Source organism: Melozone crissalis, unplaced genomic scaffold (genome assembly GCF_028551555.1).
Source record: "Melozone crissalis strain CALT ecotype California unplaced genomic scaffold, PUWL_Pcris_2 ptg000013l_1, whole genome shotgun sequence".
Lineage (NCBI taxonomy): Eukaryota > Metazoa > Chordata > Aves > Passeriformes > Passerellidae > Melozone > Melozone crissalis.
Genome location: NW_026535791.1, coordinates 44,317,959 through 44,337,132, shown reverse-complemented (window position 1 = coordinate 44,337,132; position 19,174 = coordinate 44,317,959). Strand labels below are relative to the sequence as shown.

The following is a 19,174-nucleotide window of genomic DNA, read 5'->3' as shown; positions in this document are numbered from 1 at the left end:
TTATATTATATTCTAGGTGTTATCCCTCTTTAGACAAATAACACATTTTTGGAATGTAGCTTTTTTATCCTTATGTCTCACAGCTGTTTATTTCTTTTCAGTGATGGATTTAACGTGAGGATCCCTCTGCCAAGCGCCTTGTTTGATTTGCTGCCACGTGAGATTCAAAGTGGAATGTTGCTGAGGGTTCAGCCTGTTCTTTTCAACGTGGGAATCAATGAGCAGCAAACCCTAGCAGAGAAGTAGGTGTCCAGTCAGGCAAGCTCAGCCTTGCTGGCAGTTCAGCAATGGAACTATGTTGATGTGGAATTGCACTCTTACATAACTGACTGATTCAGTTTCTCCAATACATGAACATGGCAGCACTGTTCTAAATGAATCTGCCAAATGCCAAACAGAAAGAAGTCCTTCTTTATGTGCCACGTAGCTGTGAAACTACTTACCTCATGAGTTTGAGATTAGTCCAGGTTTATGTGGTTCAGATATGAATTTACAATGGGAGATCTATCAAGGGCTAGTTAGCACAGAGGTGCTCCTTGTGACTTAAGAAATCTGTGAGTGGCAGATCACTAGAGGCTGAGATCATTCTGGGTATTGTTGTGTATTTACTGTCTTGGTTTTGCACTCTCCCTGAGACTCCCTCTCCTGGTCACTGTCAAAATTCAGGATAATGGGCAAGGTGCACCTCTGTTTTAACATACCCTTGCAGTTTTAATGTAATGCAACACTACTGTTGTAAAACTGAAAAATATAATTATGTAATTATATTTGCTATGGAAACTGCTCAGTTCTGGAAGAGCCAGCAGATTCCCTCTGTTATGGCCACATCCTATAAAGAGTACATTGGCAGGGCACTGCTCCAATGGAGCACTCCAGTGAAGCCAGGCACATGCATGTTGTGACAGCAGCCTTAGTACCAGGCTGGAGTGTGCACTGTGGTGGTGGACAACGAGAAAAAGTCTGAACAAAAGCATTGCAGCAATTACTGTTCTCTGTTGCCTTCAAAGGAAGCCCAAGGTGACTAGCACAGTTACAGATGTCAGCACTCTGTGTGTACATCTGTGTAAGTGGATATATTTAGATAAGATGCATTGGGGCATTGTTGACAATATTTATTACATTCATGGTTTATTAATCCTATTTTTCATTTACGTACCTGAAGTCAACGTTCTCAGTCCTATCTACTGATGTTATGGTTGTTATTATTAGTTTATTAACTAAACTATTAAATCCATTATTAAAAGTTTAAATTTAGGTAAAAAATTTGCCAGGTAGGAATTTAATATTGAAAGACAGACATGAAAGCCAAAGAATTTAAGTACTATTTTCTACAAGATTTTTCTTATGCCTTCCTTCCTTTTTTCCCCTCATACTCATATATTTTCTTTCTCTGTAATGAATCATTACAACAGTTCTCTGTTACTCTTCACCTGGCACTTGAATGGTTAGGGAGATCTTGGGATGAATCTTTAAACTGGTTTTTTTAGTACACATATTGCCAAGTGCAGTTGTTTCAAAGAAAAAGAGAAACATTTTTCCTTGGGCTTAATTGTTCCTTTTTTCTCCTTTTAAAGGTTTGGAGACACCTCACTGCAAGAAATAATTAACATGGAAAGCTTAGTGAGATTGAATTCATATTTTGAGCAGTTCAAGGAAGTTTTGCCTGATGATTGTAAGTATTTTGTAATTAATGACAAATTTGCTTGAACGGCACAATTCAGGCTGATTTTTTCATTTGTTTGCTTTATGTTGGTTTTTTAAATGTTGATGGTACGCCAGCTTTAATAACTTCCAGGAAACGATACAACTCTGTTTTAATACTTTAGTACTAAAGCAGAGTGGATTCAAGAGCTTAAAGGTCAGACTGATTAACTTTCCTTTTTAAGGTTACTTTTACATCTCTTTCTAAGTGCACTATGCACTGTATAATCATCCAGTTAGGCAGTGAGATTGTTGTAAGGTAAAGGTGTAAAAGTGACAGGTTCTAGCAGCAGCACTTTTACCTGCAGTTTTTGGTGATGCTCTCTGCACTTATGATAAAACCTGCACAGAGAACAACTGCCAGTTTTTTGGAACTCAGTCACTTCCCTCTGTTTTCCTTTGGCACTTCCCTGTAATTGTTGCATCTGCAGCCAACAACAGAGAGCCTGGAAGAGTGACAAAAGCTACATGCTTAATTTTTACTGGTGTTTTAATTGCTTGTTACTGCTTGGGGTTTTATTGAGAAGGCAGTGGCCATAAGTGTTATTTACAAAAATAGTGAAAATTCATAAATTCTTTATTATTACAATCAAACCTCTTCTAAGGTTATTTCATGTGCTCTACAGTTACAATTTTTTTCCAGAAATACAAATGCAACAGCATGCAACAGGATAGTAAGAATTCTGTCTGTTAAAGTGTGTAATTGCAAGTTTGGTTACTTTGAATTTTTTTTGATACAGCTGTGAGCAGAACCTGCTTCCCTCCATCCAGGCATTCATACTGCTGCATAATAAATTCTCTGGAATGTTAGCTGTGAAGTTTAATTTTTTATTGTATAGTAGTCTAGCATCAGATTTTCTTGTATGATTCAAAAATTAACCAGTTTAAAATGAATTTTGTTCATGTATCTGTCTAGTCTTTTATAATAATAATTCCCATTCAGGTCCTTCCTCTCCTTTTTATTTGCTTGCCTTTTTTTTTATTTTTATTTCAGTCTCTTCCCTCTTCCGCAAACCTCTTATGTTTGATCCAATCATCTTTTGGCTTTTTCTTTTTTTTTTCTCCTGAAAGTTGTGATAATTTAGGATATACAAAATGAATAGTGCTTTTCTGTGAACCCTTATCAAGGAAGAATAGCATTTTACATTTAACTGCAAACCAGGTGATTATGCCTAATTATGTAGTCTGTGGTAGGTAGAGGCAAAAGGAAAAACAAACAGATCATTCTAGGGGACAAAGGTCCCAGTGAACTATCTGCTGGAAGATTGCAGGAAATTTTCTCTTCAGGAGCACTACACAAGAAAAGTTGATTCCTTATCCACTGTCCATGTGTCTGTGTTATTAATTCTAAACTCTGCAGAATTTCTAAGAAATAGTCTTAGCTCCTTGTCCTTGTTCTGTTAGCTCACCTTGTCTTTAGAGAGAGGAGATGGCCTGTGCCCTCTTTTTGTTTACTGGTATTGGTTTCTTTCTAGATGTAGAAATCAAACAGCCCAGCCCAGGACAGGCACAGTATTGTTAATTATAGAATAGAAATGTAGAATTGTTTAGGTTGGAAAAGGTCTTTAAGATCATCAAGTCCAACTGTTTCCCCAGGGCTGCTAAGTCCACTCCAAACTGTCTCCCCAAATGCCACAACTCCACATTTTTAAAATACCTCCAGGGATGGTGACTCACCACTTCCCTGAGCAGCTTGTTCCATGTTTGACAACCCTTTCAGTGACGAAATATTTCCCAACATCCAATCTAAATCTCTCCTGGTGCAGCTTGAGGCCATTTTCTCCTGTCCTGTTGCTGGTTGCCTGGGAGAAGAGCCCTGCTGGCTTTCAGGTGATTGTGGAGAGCAGTAAGGTCCCCTGAGCCTCCTTTTCTCCAGGCTAAACAGCTGCTCCTTCAGCTGCTTCTCATCAGACTTGTGCTCCACACCCTTCACCAGCTCTGTTGCCCTTCCCTGGACACCACTGAGGTTGCAGCACCTGGATGTCCTTCTTACAGTGGAGGGCCCAGAAATGAGCACAGGATTTGAGGTGTGGCCTCACCAGTGCTGAGTACAGGCCACAATCCCTGCCTTGCTCCTGCTGGCCACACCATTGCTGATCCAGGCCAGGTCACCATTGGCCTTCTTGGCCACCTGGGCACCGCTGGCTCATGTTCAGCTGCTGTGGACCAGCACCCCCAGGTCCCTTCCCAATGGGCAGCTTCCCAGGCTCTCTGCCCCAGCCTGTAGCACTGCCTGGGGTTGTTGTGAGCCAAGGGCAGGATCTGGCACTTGGTCATGCTGAACCCCACAAAAGTGGCCTTGGCTTATTGATCCAGCCTGTCCAGATCCCTCTGTAGAGCTTTCCTGCCCCCCAGTAGATCAGAACTGCCGCCCAGCTTGGTGCCACTGAGTGAGAGTGCACTTGATCCTCTCCTCCTGATCATTGATAAGGATTTTAAACAGGACTGGCTGCAGAACTGAGCCCTGGGGAGCCACACTGGTGACCAGCCACCAGCTGGGTGTAGCACCATTCACCAGCACCCTGTGGGCCTGGCCATCCAGCTGGGTTGTTTTACCCAGTGAACAGAATGTCCCACCAAGCCATGAGCACTTAGTCGAGGAGAATGCTGTGGGAAACAGCAATAAAGGCTTTGCCAAGGTCCAGGTAAACAACATCCACAGCCTTCCCCCATGTGCTCAGCAGGTCACCTTCCTCTAGGAGATCAGGTTAGTCCAACCTGAGACTTTGCTGTGAGAAGTAGGCCTAAAATAAAGCCTCAGGTGTCACTCATGTAGGATTCTTTTTGTCACAATGTTATCTCTTACAGTGCATACCTCTGTATTTATTCAGTCACAACTTTAGTTGGTGTTCTCTGTGGTTACTCCTTTAAAAAAAGAGAACTTGTTAAATACTTGTAATTGATTGTCTGGAGTATCTTGCTACATGTGTAAGAGATCATGTGCAACAGTTTGAACACAGAAGATGAGTACTGAAGGTACTCTCAAAAATTTCAACTACTTTATTTCTACTTAGTGAAATATTAATAAACAGAACATGACAATGTGGTGTCCTGTGGGTGTTTCTTGTAACTGAAAGCTACCAGCTTGCAAATTTAAAATCGAAAATGTGAGCAGAATATAAAATATCTTCAGAGTTTCTCTGAAGTCATGCATGTTCTCCTGTCAAATCTGAAATGAAAAGACGATACCAATCTTGCTCCCTTTGTTCATTCTCTTATTATACTGCTATTAGATTCTGAGTCCCTGAAGTTTTAAATAACTGGAATTTATATTTCCAATTGAGTTTATTAGACGTGATTTTGTTTTGTTGATGATACTAAGTAAATCAGAACTTGAATAATTTTTCCAGTTTCAAGAAAACACAAATGTGTTTGCAACAGGCATACAGAAACACTTTGTAAAAGATCTGTTGAATACAGATAGATAAGTGGAGTTGATTTTGTTTACTTTATAGGTCTACCTCGATCTCGTAGTCAGACGTGCCTGCCTGAACTGTTAAGATTTCTGGGACAAAATGTTCATGCAAGGAAAAACAAGAATGTTGATATCCTTTGGCAAGCTGCTGAGGTATTTATTCATCTAACCATCTCTGCATAGTTCAGCTGATTTTCTGTATTCATATGTATTTGCCCCTTTTTTATTACTAGAATGTTTGAATTTCTTCATTTGCTTGCATGTAGCTTGCAAATGCTGCCGGGCTAGACCTTCTCTAGAATGAGACATGGGGAAATAAAATGTATTTTCCATGTCAGATTTTCCCCTCAACTCATACAATGACGTTCTGCTCCCTCAAACATGCCAGACTTTGACATTGAAGCCCTAGAGAACATTTGTGTGTGTCTGAGGGGAAGTACAGGTGTTGTCTCTGGCAGGAAGTTTTGCCTGTAGAAGGAGTGATGGGTTGTCTGTCCCATTTCCAGATATGCCGCAGACTCAACGGGGTTCGGTTCACGAGCTGTAAGAGTGCCAAGGATAGGACTGCCATGTCCATCACCCTGGAGCAGTGTTTGATCCTACAGCATGAACATGGAATGGCTCCACAGGTCTTCACTCAGGCTCTGGAGTGTATGAGGAGGTAAGAGTTTGACCACATTGCTTATTCCTAAATAAGGAACCATGCAAACTGCAGAGGACTGATGGTCTCTGTTTCCATCAAAAGAAAAAAAAAAAGTAAGCTAAAGTCAGGAAACTGTAAAACTGACTGCTAGAATTCATCCCTCCCATGCTTGTGAGTTGCATATGCTAAAGCTGATTCTTACCAGATTTATATGAGATGGGCTTGAGATTTCAGTAGAAAATCAGGAGTTTTCAGACAAGCATGTAAAAATATGTTTTCCATTAATGCTGAGCTTACAGAACAGGAAACTGGTGCTTCTTTGAAAGTTGTTTAATGATTACTTTACCTGAACTGTCATAGCACTAGGTTTCTTAGTTCTAGATCAGGGAGATTACTGTTTTTTGTTCTTTGAAACACAGACACCTGCAGTTTGCACTGGTTTGCCAGTGTATCCTTTAGCAGTGAAACACTGCTCACTGGGTGAAATGTCAGTATGAGTGTTTCACACTATATAGCAACCAAATTTCATCACAACGTGTCAGTGTGCTGTTGTCATATCAAAATAATGATGTTCTGTATTCTGAAGCAGCAGAGATGTTTGCAGAATTAAGTACTGTACTTAAAAAAAAAATCTGTTTACTGTTGTTCAATGCCTTGTTTCAAGCACTGCTGGAAAACTCCGTAAGTCACATACCAAAAGAAAGGATAAGAAATCTAGCTTTAGTCTTTATCAATGTAGTTCAACAATGCTGTTCAGTCCTGTTTTTCAACATTCACTCTTATCAAATGTACTGTACTCGTGTGTCTTTTCACCAAATTCTCTAGAGTGTTCAATTCTCTTATCCTTTCTGTATGTTTTTGCTGTTTGACCCTTTCTTACTCTTCAGTTACCTAGAAGAAAAATGTCTCATATAATAACACTTGCAGCCTCTTACACTAGTAATCTGGGGGTTTATACCTGCATCTAATTGGGTGGCACTGGACTTTTTTATTTTCAATTTTTTGCTGCACTTTTTGCTACATTGTCACAGAGTTAGTACAGTACATGAAAAGTGCACTCAGAAACTACTTAAACCTTGATATTAGAAACAAAACTTGAAACAGCTTTGTGAGGGAGAATTTACTAACTTAAAATGGACTAAGTGGTTCTCAGACATCTTTATTTAAATTGTCCAACTTGTTGACATAGACATCTGAAACTCTTGCACAGTTTCACAGTTGTGTATTTAATAAGAGTAAAACCAACTAGGAGAAATACTGGGAATCTTGTTACTTTCTTCAAATTCTTTACAGGGTCACTGGGTTTTTTTAATGCAATCATGGACAAATCGAGAGAGAGAGAGAGAGAGAGAGGTTAATAATAACATTGTTTTGGTCCTTCAGTCTACCAATTTAATATAACACAGGATCAGATAAAATACTGACCCAAGAAAATTACTGCTTTGTGTTGAGCTACACAGGGATATTGAAGGAGAGCCAATTTAATCAAAACCTTTGGCTTGAGTGTTCTACCAACATCAGGGACTTGCTCTGGCAGGTGAAGGACATGACTTTTTCTTCTGCTAAATCTTTGACTAAGAGAGATTGTGCAAGACAAATACTGACTTGTCCAGAAGGAAAACCAAGATTAGACCATTCTTCAAACCCATCACTCTTCCTCTTATTGCTCTTTGGGATAGGTGGTCATATTTTTAAAATTATTTGTTAATTCCACTCAGGAACAATGGCACAGAATTAATAAAGCATAATGAGAGAGACAAGGATTATAGAACAAATATGTAGGAGTCCAACTCCACCAAATCCCATTCCAGCCTGGACCGTTTCACCTGACTTAGACGACAGATACAGGTTAAAAAAGGGTAGCAAATTGTACCCAGATTGCTTCCAGAGCATTCAGAAAGCTTGAATTTTGTTCTTTTAACTTGGGTCTTTTATTTAAGTGTACTGGAAAAGCAAGGTTTTGTTCATTCTTAAAGACTTTTGAAGTTTCTGAGGCATTTGGAAGGACAGGGTAGAAGCACTAGTAATTTGTGAGACTCAAAGTATTTAATCTCTTTTCTACTGACAACTTTCCAGAGAAGAAAAACATCTTTGCTTATACCAGTCTTCAAAAAATTAGGAAAGCATCATCTTCTTCCATGTAATGTTGGTCTTCAGAGGTGTTAGTTCCCACTTACTTGTCCTCAGGGACTTCCCTTCTTTCCCAGTCTTGTGATAATTATGTGTCTGTGATAATTATGTTCAATGAGCAGGGACATCAGGAAGGAAACATTGAATGTTCTTCTAGATTCGTATAAAAATTTACAGAAACAAGTTTGTGGCTTTCACCTTAGAAACCGATACCCTATTACAATAAAGTCATTTTCTGTAAATAAGTTACAGCCTTTCCAGTCCCAAATCAAACACACAGTAACTCCCAGCTCACAAATAGTAAAATCATGATGATATGACTGGAATTCCAAGCTAAGAGGACATGGCTACCTGACCAGTAAAGTCAGAACAAGAGTCAAAGTCCAGCTGGCTCAGGTTGTCTCTTCCATCTGCAGCCCACATTCCCCTCTAGATCTTTGAGTGCCTGCCCTCCCTCTTCCTACTAGATTTCTGTCTTGCCAGAAATGCCAGTGGAGCTGTTTGTGGGAATATGCTCTAAGGCAGTTGCAGTCAAGATCATTCTGGGTAGCAAAATCCTTTACATGTTTTGGGTAGCCCAGCTCATTTTCATTAAATGAAATTAATTAGGAAGGTGCAACACAAACAATTTGGCCAACAGAGAAGGGCCATCTCTGGTAGGAGCTCTTGAACAGCAGCTGGAAATGAGGTGAGGAAAATCACCATGGTGCTGACTAAAATGATTACATAATAAAGTCCTAGGAATCATGTTTGAGTATGACCACTCATGAAATAGAACAGCTATGATAACAGTCTTGATTGGATTTCTTCACTAATTGACCTGCTTTAAGAATAAAATCATATTAAGTTGAGCCAGACCACTTAGCAGATGACCACCCAGCTGTTCCCTACTTTCCCCCAACAGGACAGGGGGGAAAAATATGTGAAAAAGCTCATGGGTTGAAATAAAGACAGGGAGATCCCTTGCCAGTTACTGGTACAAAACTGGCAAATCAGACTCAGAGAAATTTTTTTTATTTATTTCCAATGGATTGGAGATGTTAAGAAATAAATATGAAAATTTAAAAACCTTGCCCTCCACCTCCCAAATGCAAGCTAAAGTAGAAGGGAAATTGCTCTGTCTCCTAACCCTAGAGCTAGTCTGCTGATAAATGTTTTGATTTAAGACCCTGTACAATTTGGAATATTTGATATTTCCAAAAGGTGACTTTTCACCTGTCAGGGGGAAGCATCTTTATGGGGCCAACAGTGACAAGGAATGCGCTTTCCAGCTCTTGCCTCCATTCCCACCATATGTGTCTGTGTATATGTCTTTGTGTAAAATTGAGTAGCATGATACTAATTTTTAGTGGTGGGGATGTGGCATGTGGTGTTCATAATGCCAGCTTAGCATTTTTAGCCCTTCTTTACCTCTCCAAGTGTTGTACATTTTCTCTATATTCTAAAACACTTTTCTTCCTCCAGGCCATTTCATTGAGGCTTTATCCACCACTTTCCAGTAAACACTAGGTTTCCACTGGCTGATTGTCATGATCACACACACACTCTCCCCATTTCTACAAAGAAATTGGGATTTGTAGGCATCACAGATTCAATCTAGCCTTGACCACTGGGCACCAGGAGTGAAAACATGTCTTCATCGCCAATTTGGATCAAATCCAGATCAGAAATCCAGATCAAAACAGTTGGTTTAGTTCCTTGCCCACCTAATTCCATTTGGCTTGATGTGTCACCGGCATCTGAATGCATCTTTTTCACCACCTCCAGGGTGTGTCTGATTTCTTGCAGGACATTGTCTTATGCTTACATAACCCTGCTACTCAACCATCAAGGTTATGGATGGTTTGTTATGGGTGGAGCAAGTGCACAAGCTTGAGCAGCATCAGGCTTACAGATTGCATTTAGAATCACAGAATCATAGAATTGTTTGAGTTGAAAGGGACCTTGAAGATGATCTAGTTCCAACACCCCTGCCATGGACAGGGACACATTCAATTGAACCTTAGACCAGGTTTGCTCAAGGCCCCATCCAGCCTGGCCTTGAACACTCCCAGGGATAAACATCCCTGGCTGCCTCACCATCCTCAGAATAAAGAATTTTTTCCTTATATTTAATCTAAACGTGTTCTCTTTCCCTTTTAGCATATTCCCCCTTGTCCTGTCACTACATGCTTTTGTAAATAATCTCTCTCCGTCTTTCCTCTAGTACTAGAAGGCTGCAATACCATCACCCCTAAGCCATCTCTTTTCCAGGCCAAATAAATCCAATTCTCTCAGCCTTTCCTTGTAGGAGAGGTGCTCCATCCCTCTGTTCATCTTGGTCATTTAGTTGTTGCTTTGTAAACTAAAAATAGAGTTGGAGTGCTCAGGGTATAAGAGTGATCCAGACTTGGAGACCACACTACAGAGCCAACCAGGCTACCTGGGGAGCTGCTCTTCACTGTGGCCTTTGGTGCTCAATGTAAGGAGTGGGTGCACAATGAGATGGGCTTTGCAGCATGTCTTCAGAAATAAGCCTATTGATATATCCTTGAATTCATGTCCAAGCAGAAAAATAGGTGGGTGGGTTTTTTTGGCTTTTTTTTTTTTAATTAAGGTGTTGGAAAGGTAGTTAAGAGGTTAAATTAAGTCACTACAGCCCACATGGAAAGATGTTTGAAAGGGTCAAATACTACAATGGTTATTCATGTTCAGCTTGCTTTTCAGAGCTCCACTTCTTTGCAGCACGCCAAAGCATGGCAGAGCAGCATGGGGTATTGTTGCTTGGTAATCTGAAAGAATGAACATGGAAAACCATTAATGTTCAACCTACATGTGTTTATTTTCACTAGACTACAGTACTTCTTTCTTATTTTTCTCTTTTATTCTCTTTCCCTCTCCTTATTTTTATAACTGTACTGATACATATTTTTGAGATGTTTTTCCACTCTTTCTTTACTTCATCTTCTGGTTCTGTTGTGCGTTCTTCCATGTTTTTTCATTTTCTTGACCACCTTGTGTTGCCATCTCTTTTTATCCATCCATTTGCATGTCTGTCTTCCGTTCTGTTTTATTTTCCCTCTTCCCAAACTTCTTCCTTTTCACAGCATTGGAACACGGGAGATAGTCACCCAGAAGAACTTGAGTGGCTTGGTGCCCATCCGAGATTTCAGACTAGATCCCAGCCTCCTCTACTCTATTCCTTTACTAGCTCTCAGCCCCAATTTACTGATTGTGTGGCTGTTTCTGAGCATAGCATACCTGGTGGCCAGATTACGTTGCAAGTGAAGATAGAGTTCAAAAACAAAAAAAAAAGAAAAAAAAGAAAAACAACAAAAACCCACAAAAACAAAAAAGTGCTTGAATGTGTATTGCCACTTGGTACCTGCTGGACAAAGGAATGTGTCATAGCATTGTCTGCCAAGAATTATTATTATGCCTTACAATTTTACGTTTCTATTGTACTAAACTGTAAATATACATCAAATTATTTTATCCAAAAACAGTTGTATTGAAACTTTAAATTATTGTTCTGCTTTCAGTGCTTGTAACATAGTCTGACATTGGCCTGTTACCTCTTTACTTTAGCCGGCCTGAAGATCTCTTACCAAATACAGTTTTGTGTTACTTGTTTCATGTATTCCAGAGAAAGGAACTCTGTCTGAAAAGAATTTGTATCTTTTTGTATATTTAAGGTGTATGCTAACCTTGCCTTTCATTTTTACGAGGTACGAAGAGAAAAATAAAAACATGGGTGGGGTTTATAAGAAATTGTAAGAAATTTATTTAAAGAAGTAACAAATTTATACTTTCATTTAAAAGCATAATATCCAAATTACATTATTGAAGTTTGTAGAAACATAGTTTTGTTCCTTTCTCATGGTTAAATATATTCTAATAGACTAGAAAACACTCATAAAACAACTTGCAGTGTGCTGCATGCAGAATTATTTCATTCTATTTGTAGATCTGCATTTTGCAATGTATTAAAGACATGAGGAAAATGAACCTTGTGGTTAGGAAGGGGATGTGACTGGCATTAGCCTGCTAATGATCCATTATCTATTTTAGGTGCTCTGTTATAGAACTTACTGTGAAATATGGGCATCCTAGAAGTTAAAGATAGTGGTCTTTAATTTTCAGGCAAGAAGTGGGAGGTTTCAGTTAACTCCTTTAGTAGATGGGTTTCAGGTTTTCCACTGGGCTTTATTTTGATTACATTAGACTAAATATTACTGTTACTTCCATTTTTAAGCGTTGCACAGCTTTAATAAATTATGATGCTGATAGTGGCTTAGTGATAAGCGAGCAATGGCAAGTTAGCATTTATTTAAGTGATGAGGCTGAAGTGGCTTCCTAGTTTAGTGATGCAGAGTAATTGCAGATGAAATTTGATCATCATTTATATATAACATCAAACTAGGGGAGGCCAATTTAAATGGAAAGATTTTCTTGATGCTGTGGTCTGGCAGAGCTTGTCAATAGCAATAGCTGATAAAAAAACTAACCTCATTTAATGTAGTTTGATAACTTCATAAGGGGTTTTACTTCGCTTGGTGCCTGAGATGACATTGGGCTTCTGAGGAGAACTAGTACTGTGATTTGTATTTTCTACTATTAACTTGCTCAAAAAATATAGATAGCTTTAGCTTTTATTATAAATTTTAATGGAACTGAGAGCTGCTGAGAGAAATATGCTGAAATAAAAAAAAAAAAAGTATAAAAGCACAGTTAGAATAAAAATCAGAATTAAATCCTAAATTTGGATTTAATTATTCTAACTAAAAAAAAAAATTGTGTGGTTATATTTGTGTCTTCATGAAATCAGACTGTGCAGTACACTATCTCTTAATATTTTTCCTCACTATTCTTCCAATTTTGTTTTTAAAGGAAAAAAAAACCAAAAAAACAACACAAAGACATATATGCTTATCTATATATATAAAAAGCACGTATTATATTAATTTTTAGTTGCAATGAGTTTCAGTACATTGGTGCATCCTCACTGCTGTTGAGGTTTATCATGCTGTGGTGGTTTGGGACACATCCCTGTGCTGTGCTGATACCTGATGCTGCTGTGTCTCCACAGAAATCATCTGTTCTTTATGGTTAGCACTGGTTTGTCTGCTGGGGGTGCCCCAGTCTACCTTTTTACAAGGTGAGCAGTTGTCAGGTTGGACTGTGGCCTTGATCTTGCAATGTGGGGGTGTCTTGGGTTCAGTCTAACCAGATGTGAAAGGAACTTCAGAATCACAGAATCTCCTGAGCGGGAAGGGCCAAGGATCAGTTCCTGGCTTGCCACAGGCTGTGCTGAGAGCGCTGTCCGAGCCCTTCTTGCATTCTGCCAGGCTTGGGGCCACAAACACCGCCCTGGGCAGCTGTTCCAGGGTGCAGCCACACTCTGGTGGCAGGCACATCCACTGAGCTCCCTGAGATTGTTAATCTGTTTAAAGTGTGAAGGTGCTGCTCATGATTACCACTAGGGTTGCAGTAAGACCACCTTAAAACTGTTTGGAATGAAAGCCCAGGCTTCTTGGAAAAAAATGTAGGTTTTTTCTTTTTCATTTCAATGGGAAAAAATTTGGGGCTTTTTTTTCCCTTTTGGGGCCTGGTCTGTGCTTTTGTTAAGGCATTCAGATTTAAGATGCAGTACTGCATCCTCCTTATATATTTCCAGGACAAGGAAGATGGCATGTGAAATGTGGGCAATAAATCCTTGTCACTGTATCTGTGCCATGAGGGACACATGCAATAACCAGATGCAGTGAAATGTGATATGAAGAGAATGATTCACTTTGCAGTTAAAATGCTCACCTAGCATTACATATTTGCTAGTTAAACTTACTGCTTTTATTAGTTCTCTGAAGTATGAGTTGTGCAAACTTTTGATGTATCTATTTGGCTGCAAGAGCCATCGGGGGAGTTTTGTGAAACACAAACCAGTGCCAGAAAAACAGTGTCATCACAGATGATCCATTCTATAAAAGGCAAGCACAGAATGTGCTCCAGAGACAAATTTCAAACTTAGTTAAACTATTCCTTAAAGTAAAGAAAAAAAATTACTGTATTTTATGAAGTTAAACTAGGTATTACATACAGAACACAGTTACAGCCAGTTTCATGAACCAAAATTAGAAGAATGGTGAGGTCTGTAAGAGCACGAGAGCTTTCAAACTGAACCAGAATCCAAACCCTCCTTTTGAATCAGATGATCCCAGCTTACCTGGTAGATGCTGCAGCTGTCTCCAAGACAGGACTAATCTGACATTTCCACCATAAGATGCTGTACTGTACACTTTGCCATGAAGGTCTAGTTGTCATTGTTTAGGTTCCAGTCCTCAATCAGGGATAATAATTCTCCTGCAAGCCTAAATTGATTTATAATATATATTTAAAAGATAGTGCTTCCTCTTTGTATGTCTGTTTTTTGGATATAATCAAAGGAACTGTGGATTAGATTTACAAGTGTAAAGAAGCCTTATAACTGGAGTAGTTTTCTATTGTAGCACAGAACCTCTTTGTAATGTGGGGCAGTTGCACCAAAATATTGGGTGAAAATTAAATTCTGCACAGCTTTGTTTCTTTGGGGTGATGATGCAGCCAGTCTTTTTTGCACTGCTATTTCATGATTAGGATTTTTTTAGATTGCCTTGGTTTTCATGTCCATTTATGCATGCAGAGATAACTAGAAAGGCATACATTATTTTTGTATCAGCTCTAATCTTTAAGTAAATACTTATAATACTGATATACAGGGAACAATAAAATTACTTTAAAGCTCTTATAGAGAGATCAGCAGGTTTTGGTTTTCAGCTTTATGTGCTAATAAATTAGCAGAACTGCTTTTAAGCAATCCCTTGGGATCCCTTGTGCAGTGAATGGCATGTGAACTCCTCAACAGTGTACCTTGAAATACATGAAACTGGCGTGAAAGAGCCTTTTCAGTAGATGTGCTGCTGCTTTCTAGAAATGCAAAACTAGCAATCAGACATAGCTTGTGTCCATTCTGTGTGCTTCTTACTGGCATTGTATGATGAATCATCTCTTTTAATATTTGCAGTGGCAAATTAATTAAACGCTCATTAAATATAACCAACTTTATTTTAATGCTATAAAATAACCAGTTCATTTCATCTTAGTTTAAGTCTTTTTTCTTTTTTTTTCCCTTTTACTGCTGTCATTTTTTGTGCTTGTTTTTTTCCCTAGTGAGGGTTGTCGCCGAGAAAATACAATGAAGAATGTTGGATGTCGCAAGTATGCATTTAATTCCCTGCAACTGAAGGCTTTCCCAAAGTATTACAGGCCTCCAGAAGGAACTTATGGAAAAGTTGAAACATAAGCATACCATGTCCTTTAATTGCTGTTCCATTAAAACATGTGGATACACTCTAGATTAACACATGATTTTGTCATCCAGAAGAGATAAATAACCTTTTTGTATGTTTCATTAGGTCATACAGAGCATGTTACTGAATTGGAATCTATAGTAACAATTATTCTGACACCTTAGCTTGAGAATAGTGTGATGACTCTCAATAGCCTTCAGTGTATGTAAGATGAGCAGATACTGTGCTACTTAATAATTACCTATATGCAAATAGCTAGGTACCTCCTGGATGGGCAAGGACTCTAGGAACGGCATTTAGGCAGCTGTTTCCATAACATCTTTTTATACTGAGTTGATTTCAGATTGAGCTTTTCCTAAACTTTTTAAAACTGAGAGTAAAATTCAAAAGTTGTAAATAAAAAGGATCCTAGACAGTTTAGTAACTGTAGAACGCATTGTTACAATCAATAAAAGGGGGTTTGATTAAAAAAAAAAATCAGCACAATAAGAGCCAGGAGAAAGAATTGTTTTACTGTATATAGGATGCCACCTTCATGTATGAAATTAACAATATATAAAAGGCCACTTGTATATATAAACCAGACATGTGAGGTCTGGTTTATAATTCAGTTCAAATAAAAGAAATTCCTGTCATCTTTGGCCGATAAGGCCTTGGGCACACTTTTTTTAAAAGTATTTCAGAAACATCATGATGCTTAACTATTAATGCCAGCAACAGTTCCCCATGCCCTTCCCCACTCTAAGGCAAGTGCAACAAGCAAATTGCTGATGTTGCACATGACATGTTCAGTATATTCCATGGTGTTGTACATTAATTAACACATTTTTACCCATGGGTTTTTTATATCACTTCTGGATTGTAAGCCTCAGTATCTCGGGGCGTTACGTTATTTTGGTCAGCATACGATTTTCCTGTATTGGTTTTGTATGTCATTACCAAATGTCTCAAAGTGCCCAATGCATCCCCTTTGCTCCAAAATCAAAATTGGGTTCTGTTTACCTTTGCATTTCACCTGTTGAGAGTCCTGGTGGGGGAAAGTGTGGCCGGTGTCAGGGTATTTCTGAGGAAGGTAGCAATGCCCTGTGTCGATAGAGGGGAACTGCTCAGTGCTACTGCTCGTGCCTGAGAACCACAGGTGGGTTCTAGCTTATGACAAAGGTGGTCAGTTGGATAGCATATGATAAAAAATGTTCAACAGATCTCCTCTGAAATAATCTCCCAAAGAATGCCTTTGAAGCTAAGATAGCATTTTAAAAAGCAGCTAAATGTTAATTTCCAAATTTTAACAGGATCCAGTAATCTCTAGCTAGTTTCATTCAGCACACTGTCCTTTCCTTCTTGGTTCCTAAAAATCTGAGTTTTAGAATAGAAAAAATCTGCCCATTTTTTCTTGGGGGAGTAGCAACAGCCAGGTAAGTATATGGCTGTTTTCTGATTTCTTTCTCCCTCTCACTGATGTTTGTCTGTGCTGTCACTGCTCTATCAATCAGCCATGTTCATTCTGCTCCCATATAGGTTTGGGGGTTACAGGTCCAGCAGTTTTTGCATTTTGCTTTTTGCAGTTTAACACTGAGCAGCATGTCACAAAGCCAGGTCAGAGAGTTCTGCTGAACTAGGCTGTTACCATTATTTTAGACTCTTTAGGATAACAAAACATGGAATTCTTTGCAAAAGCAATGTATTGTAGTACCTACCCCAGGTCTGAACAAATCATCTGCAGTAGAACGGTCACTCGGAAATGTTGCAAACCTTGTTAGCCAATTAATGAGTGTTGATTTTATTTTTTTGCTAATATGTAAAGAAATATGTGATGAAACATTTTTCAGTGGGATCTCTGTAGACATGCTACTCCATTAGTTCTGCTCAGCCTTCAGTCCCTGGCCCATTATGAAATGCTACTTTATTTTTGTATGAACTATGCTCTTTATATCCCTTAGTTTTTATGAGTTCATAATTTTATGAGTTGATAATTTTATTTTGTCTATTTCAAACGTTGTTTATTTTAAGTCCTGTATTGTTACACTAAAAATCTCCCAATGTTCAGCTTCAGAAGGAAATAACAAATGTCTCTTGTAACAATTACCAGTGCCGCTCTCTTAGACGGTGGCCAACAATCATTAGACCTGCTGTAGAGCTTAGCAATCCTTTATTTATTTTGTATGGCAATGGAATCTGAAAATGTTGCTGAATTTTGTCTGGAGCCACAGCCCCGGATGCCGCGGGGCTGTGCCAGGTGCTGAGCTGCCAGCGCGGTGTCCCCTGGACATGGCACTGCCAGGATGGACATGGCACTGCTGGGATGGACATGGCACTGCCGGGATGGAATTGGCACTGCCAGGATGGACATGGCACTGCCGGGATGGACATGGCACTGCTGGGATGGACATGGCACTGCTGGGATAGCCATGGCACTGCCAGGATGGGCACAGCTTGGGCTCCTGCCGAGGGCAGCGCCGACAGCGAGGGCTCGACCGGTGCTCCAGAGAAAACTGTGACACATGAAGTCCACATGGGACCCTCACAAGGGGGAAGAGAGCTTTTCTGTTGCACAGGAGAGGCAAATCTAAGGATTACTGTAAAATGAAGTTCTGTCTAATGTTCCTTTTTTGAGTACATTTTTTAAATTATAAAACATACAAAGGTAAAAGAAGAAAACTGTTGCCAAGTATGTTCTGTGTATGTTCTGTGAAAGTACCTACAGCACAGTTGCCTTTTTTTCATTTATACGTGTAAAATTATTGTATTATATGACACAGTTTTGTCCCAACACGACTGTATTTGCTATGCTTTGTGCATTGAAATATTTTTATTTATTTGGTTTTGGGCAGTATTAATATATCATAAACATATGGCTACTGTTTTATATATTCTAGTTCATCCAATCCATGTATGCTGTAAATGTGCTAGTCTTTAGGATGAAAACCAATAAAGAACTGACAAGAATAACAATGGTGGCTTACTTTTAATATGTCTGTGGTAAGTGAAAGTAAACACTTTCAGGCTCCTTGACTTGACACACTTTTATCTGTTGGAGAGCACATAAAGCCAAGTTTTGTAGGGAGTCATTTTACACAGATGTGCAAGTCAGGAAGTAGTTACTTCTCAGCCCTGTAAAAAACAGCTGATGCCAATTTTCTGTAGTTAAGTGAGGCACCAGCTTGTCCCACATGGTGTGCATTGTGCAGCAGCAGTTAAGTAAAGAAGTGATATGACATATTCTTCTTCCTTAATTTTACCTACTTCCTCTGTGAATATTCTGTAAGAGCTTCCTGATCTTTGTTCTCTGTTCTTTCACTTTTCCTTCCATTAGCAGATTTTTTTCTCTGCTGCTGCTTCCCATTGAGCCAACTCATCCCTCCAAGCAGCTTTAGCAGTTGTGCTGCTTTTCAGCAGGGACAGATTGTCCTTGTTGATTGTCATTTTGATTTCAAATTAAATAAAGTTTATATAATAGTGTAACAGACAATAATTCAGAGCATTCCGATTTCTGTAAAAAATGAAGAATAGAACACAAAAACAGAACTCTGTTTCCACTGGGAGTTTGGGCACTGCCAAATAGAATTTTCTTTGTGTGAAAGAGGGCTGAGGAGCATTAGTGGAGCTCAGTGATTTGGTTTTTTTGTTATATAAAAGGAAAAACAATAGACGATAAAAACCCACACTGCTTTCATTCAAAATGCAGGAGAAGAAGATGCTTGACAGGTAGGAATTCCTGAACTGCAAATGCAAAATCAGATGCATATATAAAAAAATATATACACAGATTTTAAAACTTCTAATTGGTGTTCAAAAAGTATCTACCAGTATTATTCTTGATTTTAAAAGATGGGCTGTTTAAAAAAATGGGTGAAAATCTGACATCTTTAGAAGGCATTCTGAGCTATCGGAAGTGTCCCATGTTTGAAGCTGGTGAAGGTGTTTCCATAAAGATTGCTCCATGTGGAGCCCTGGCCATGA

General features: G+C 39.0%; 1 protein-coding gene across 13 annotated transcripts in view; it reads left to right on the top strand.

Moving 5' to 3' along the window:
- INPP4A (inositol polyphosphate-4-phosphatase type I A) overlaps positions 1 to 18,166 on the top strand; it is a 110,660-nt gene extending 92,494 nt beyond the window's left edge. For 7 of the 13 annotated variants that reach the window (XM_054272189.1, XM_054272186.1, XM_054272187.1 and 4 more), the window contains 5 exons: positions 102 to 242; positions 1,575 to 1,672; positions 5,157 to 5,269; positions 5,623 to 5,777; positions 10,976 to 11,178. In XM_054272189.1, the coding sequence (XP_054128164.1) occupies positions 102 to 242; positions 1,575 to 1,672; positions 5,157 to 5,269; positions 5,623 to 5,777; positions 10,976 to 11,156 (688 nt within the window). In that variant the 3' untranslated portion in view covers positions 11,157 to 11,178. Of the gene's footprint in view, positions 1 to 101; positions 243 to 1,574; positions 1,673 to 5,156; positions 5,270 to 5,622; positions 5,778 to 10,975; positions 11,180 to 15,074 lie in introns of those variants that run through there. The other 6 variants (XM_054272199.1, XM_054272198.1, XM_054272197.1 and 3 more) reach the window with 2 other exon arrangements.
- Positions 18,167 to 19,174: the final 1,008 nt, after the last annotated feature.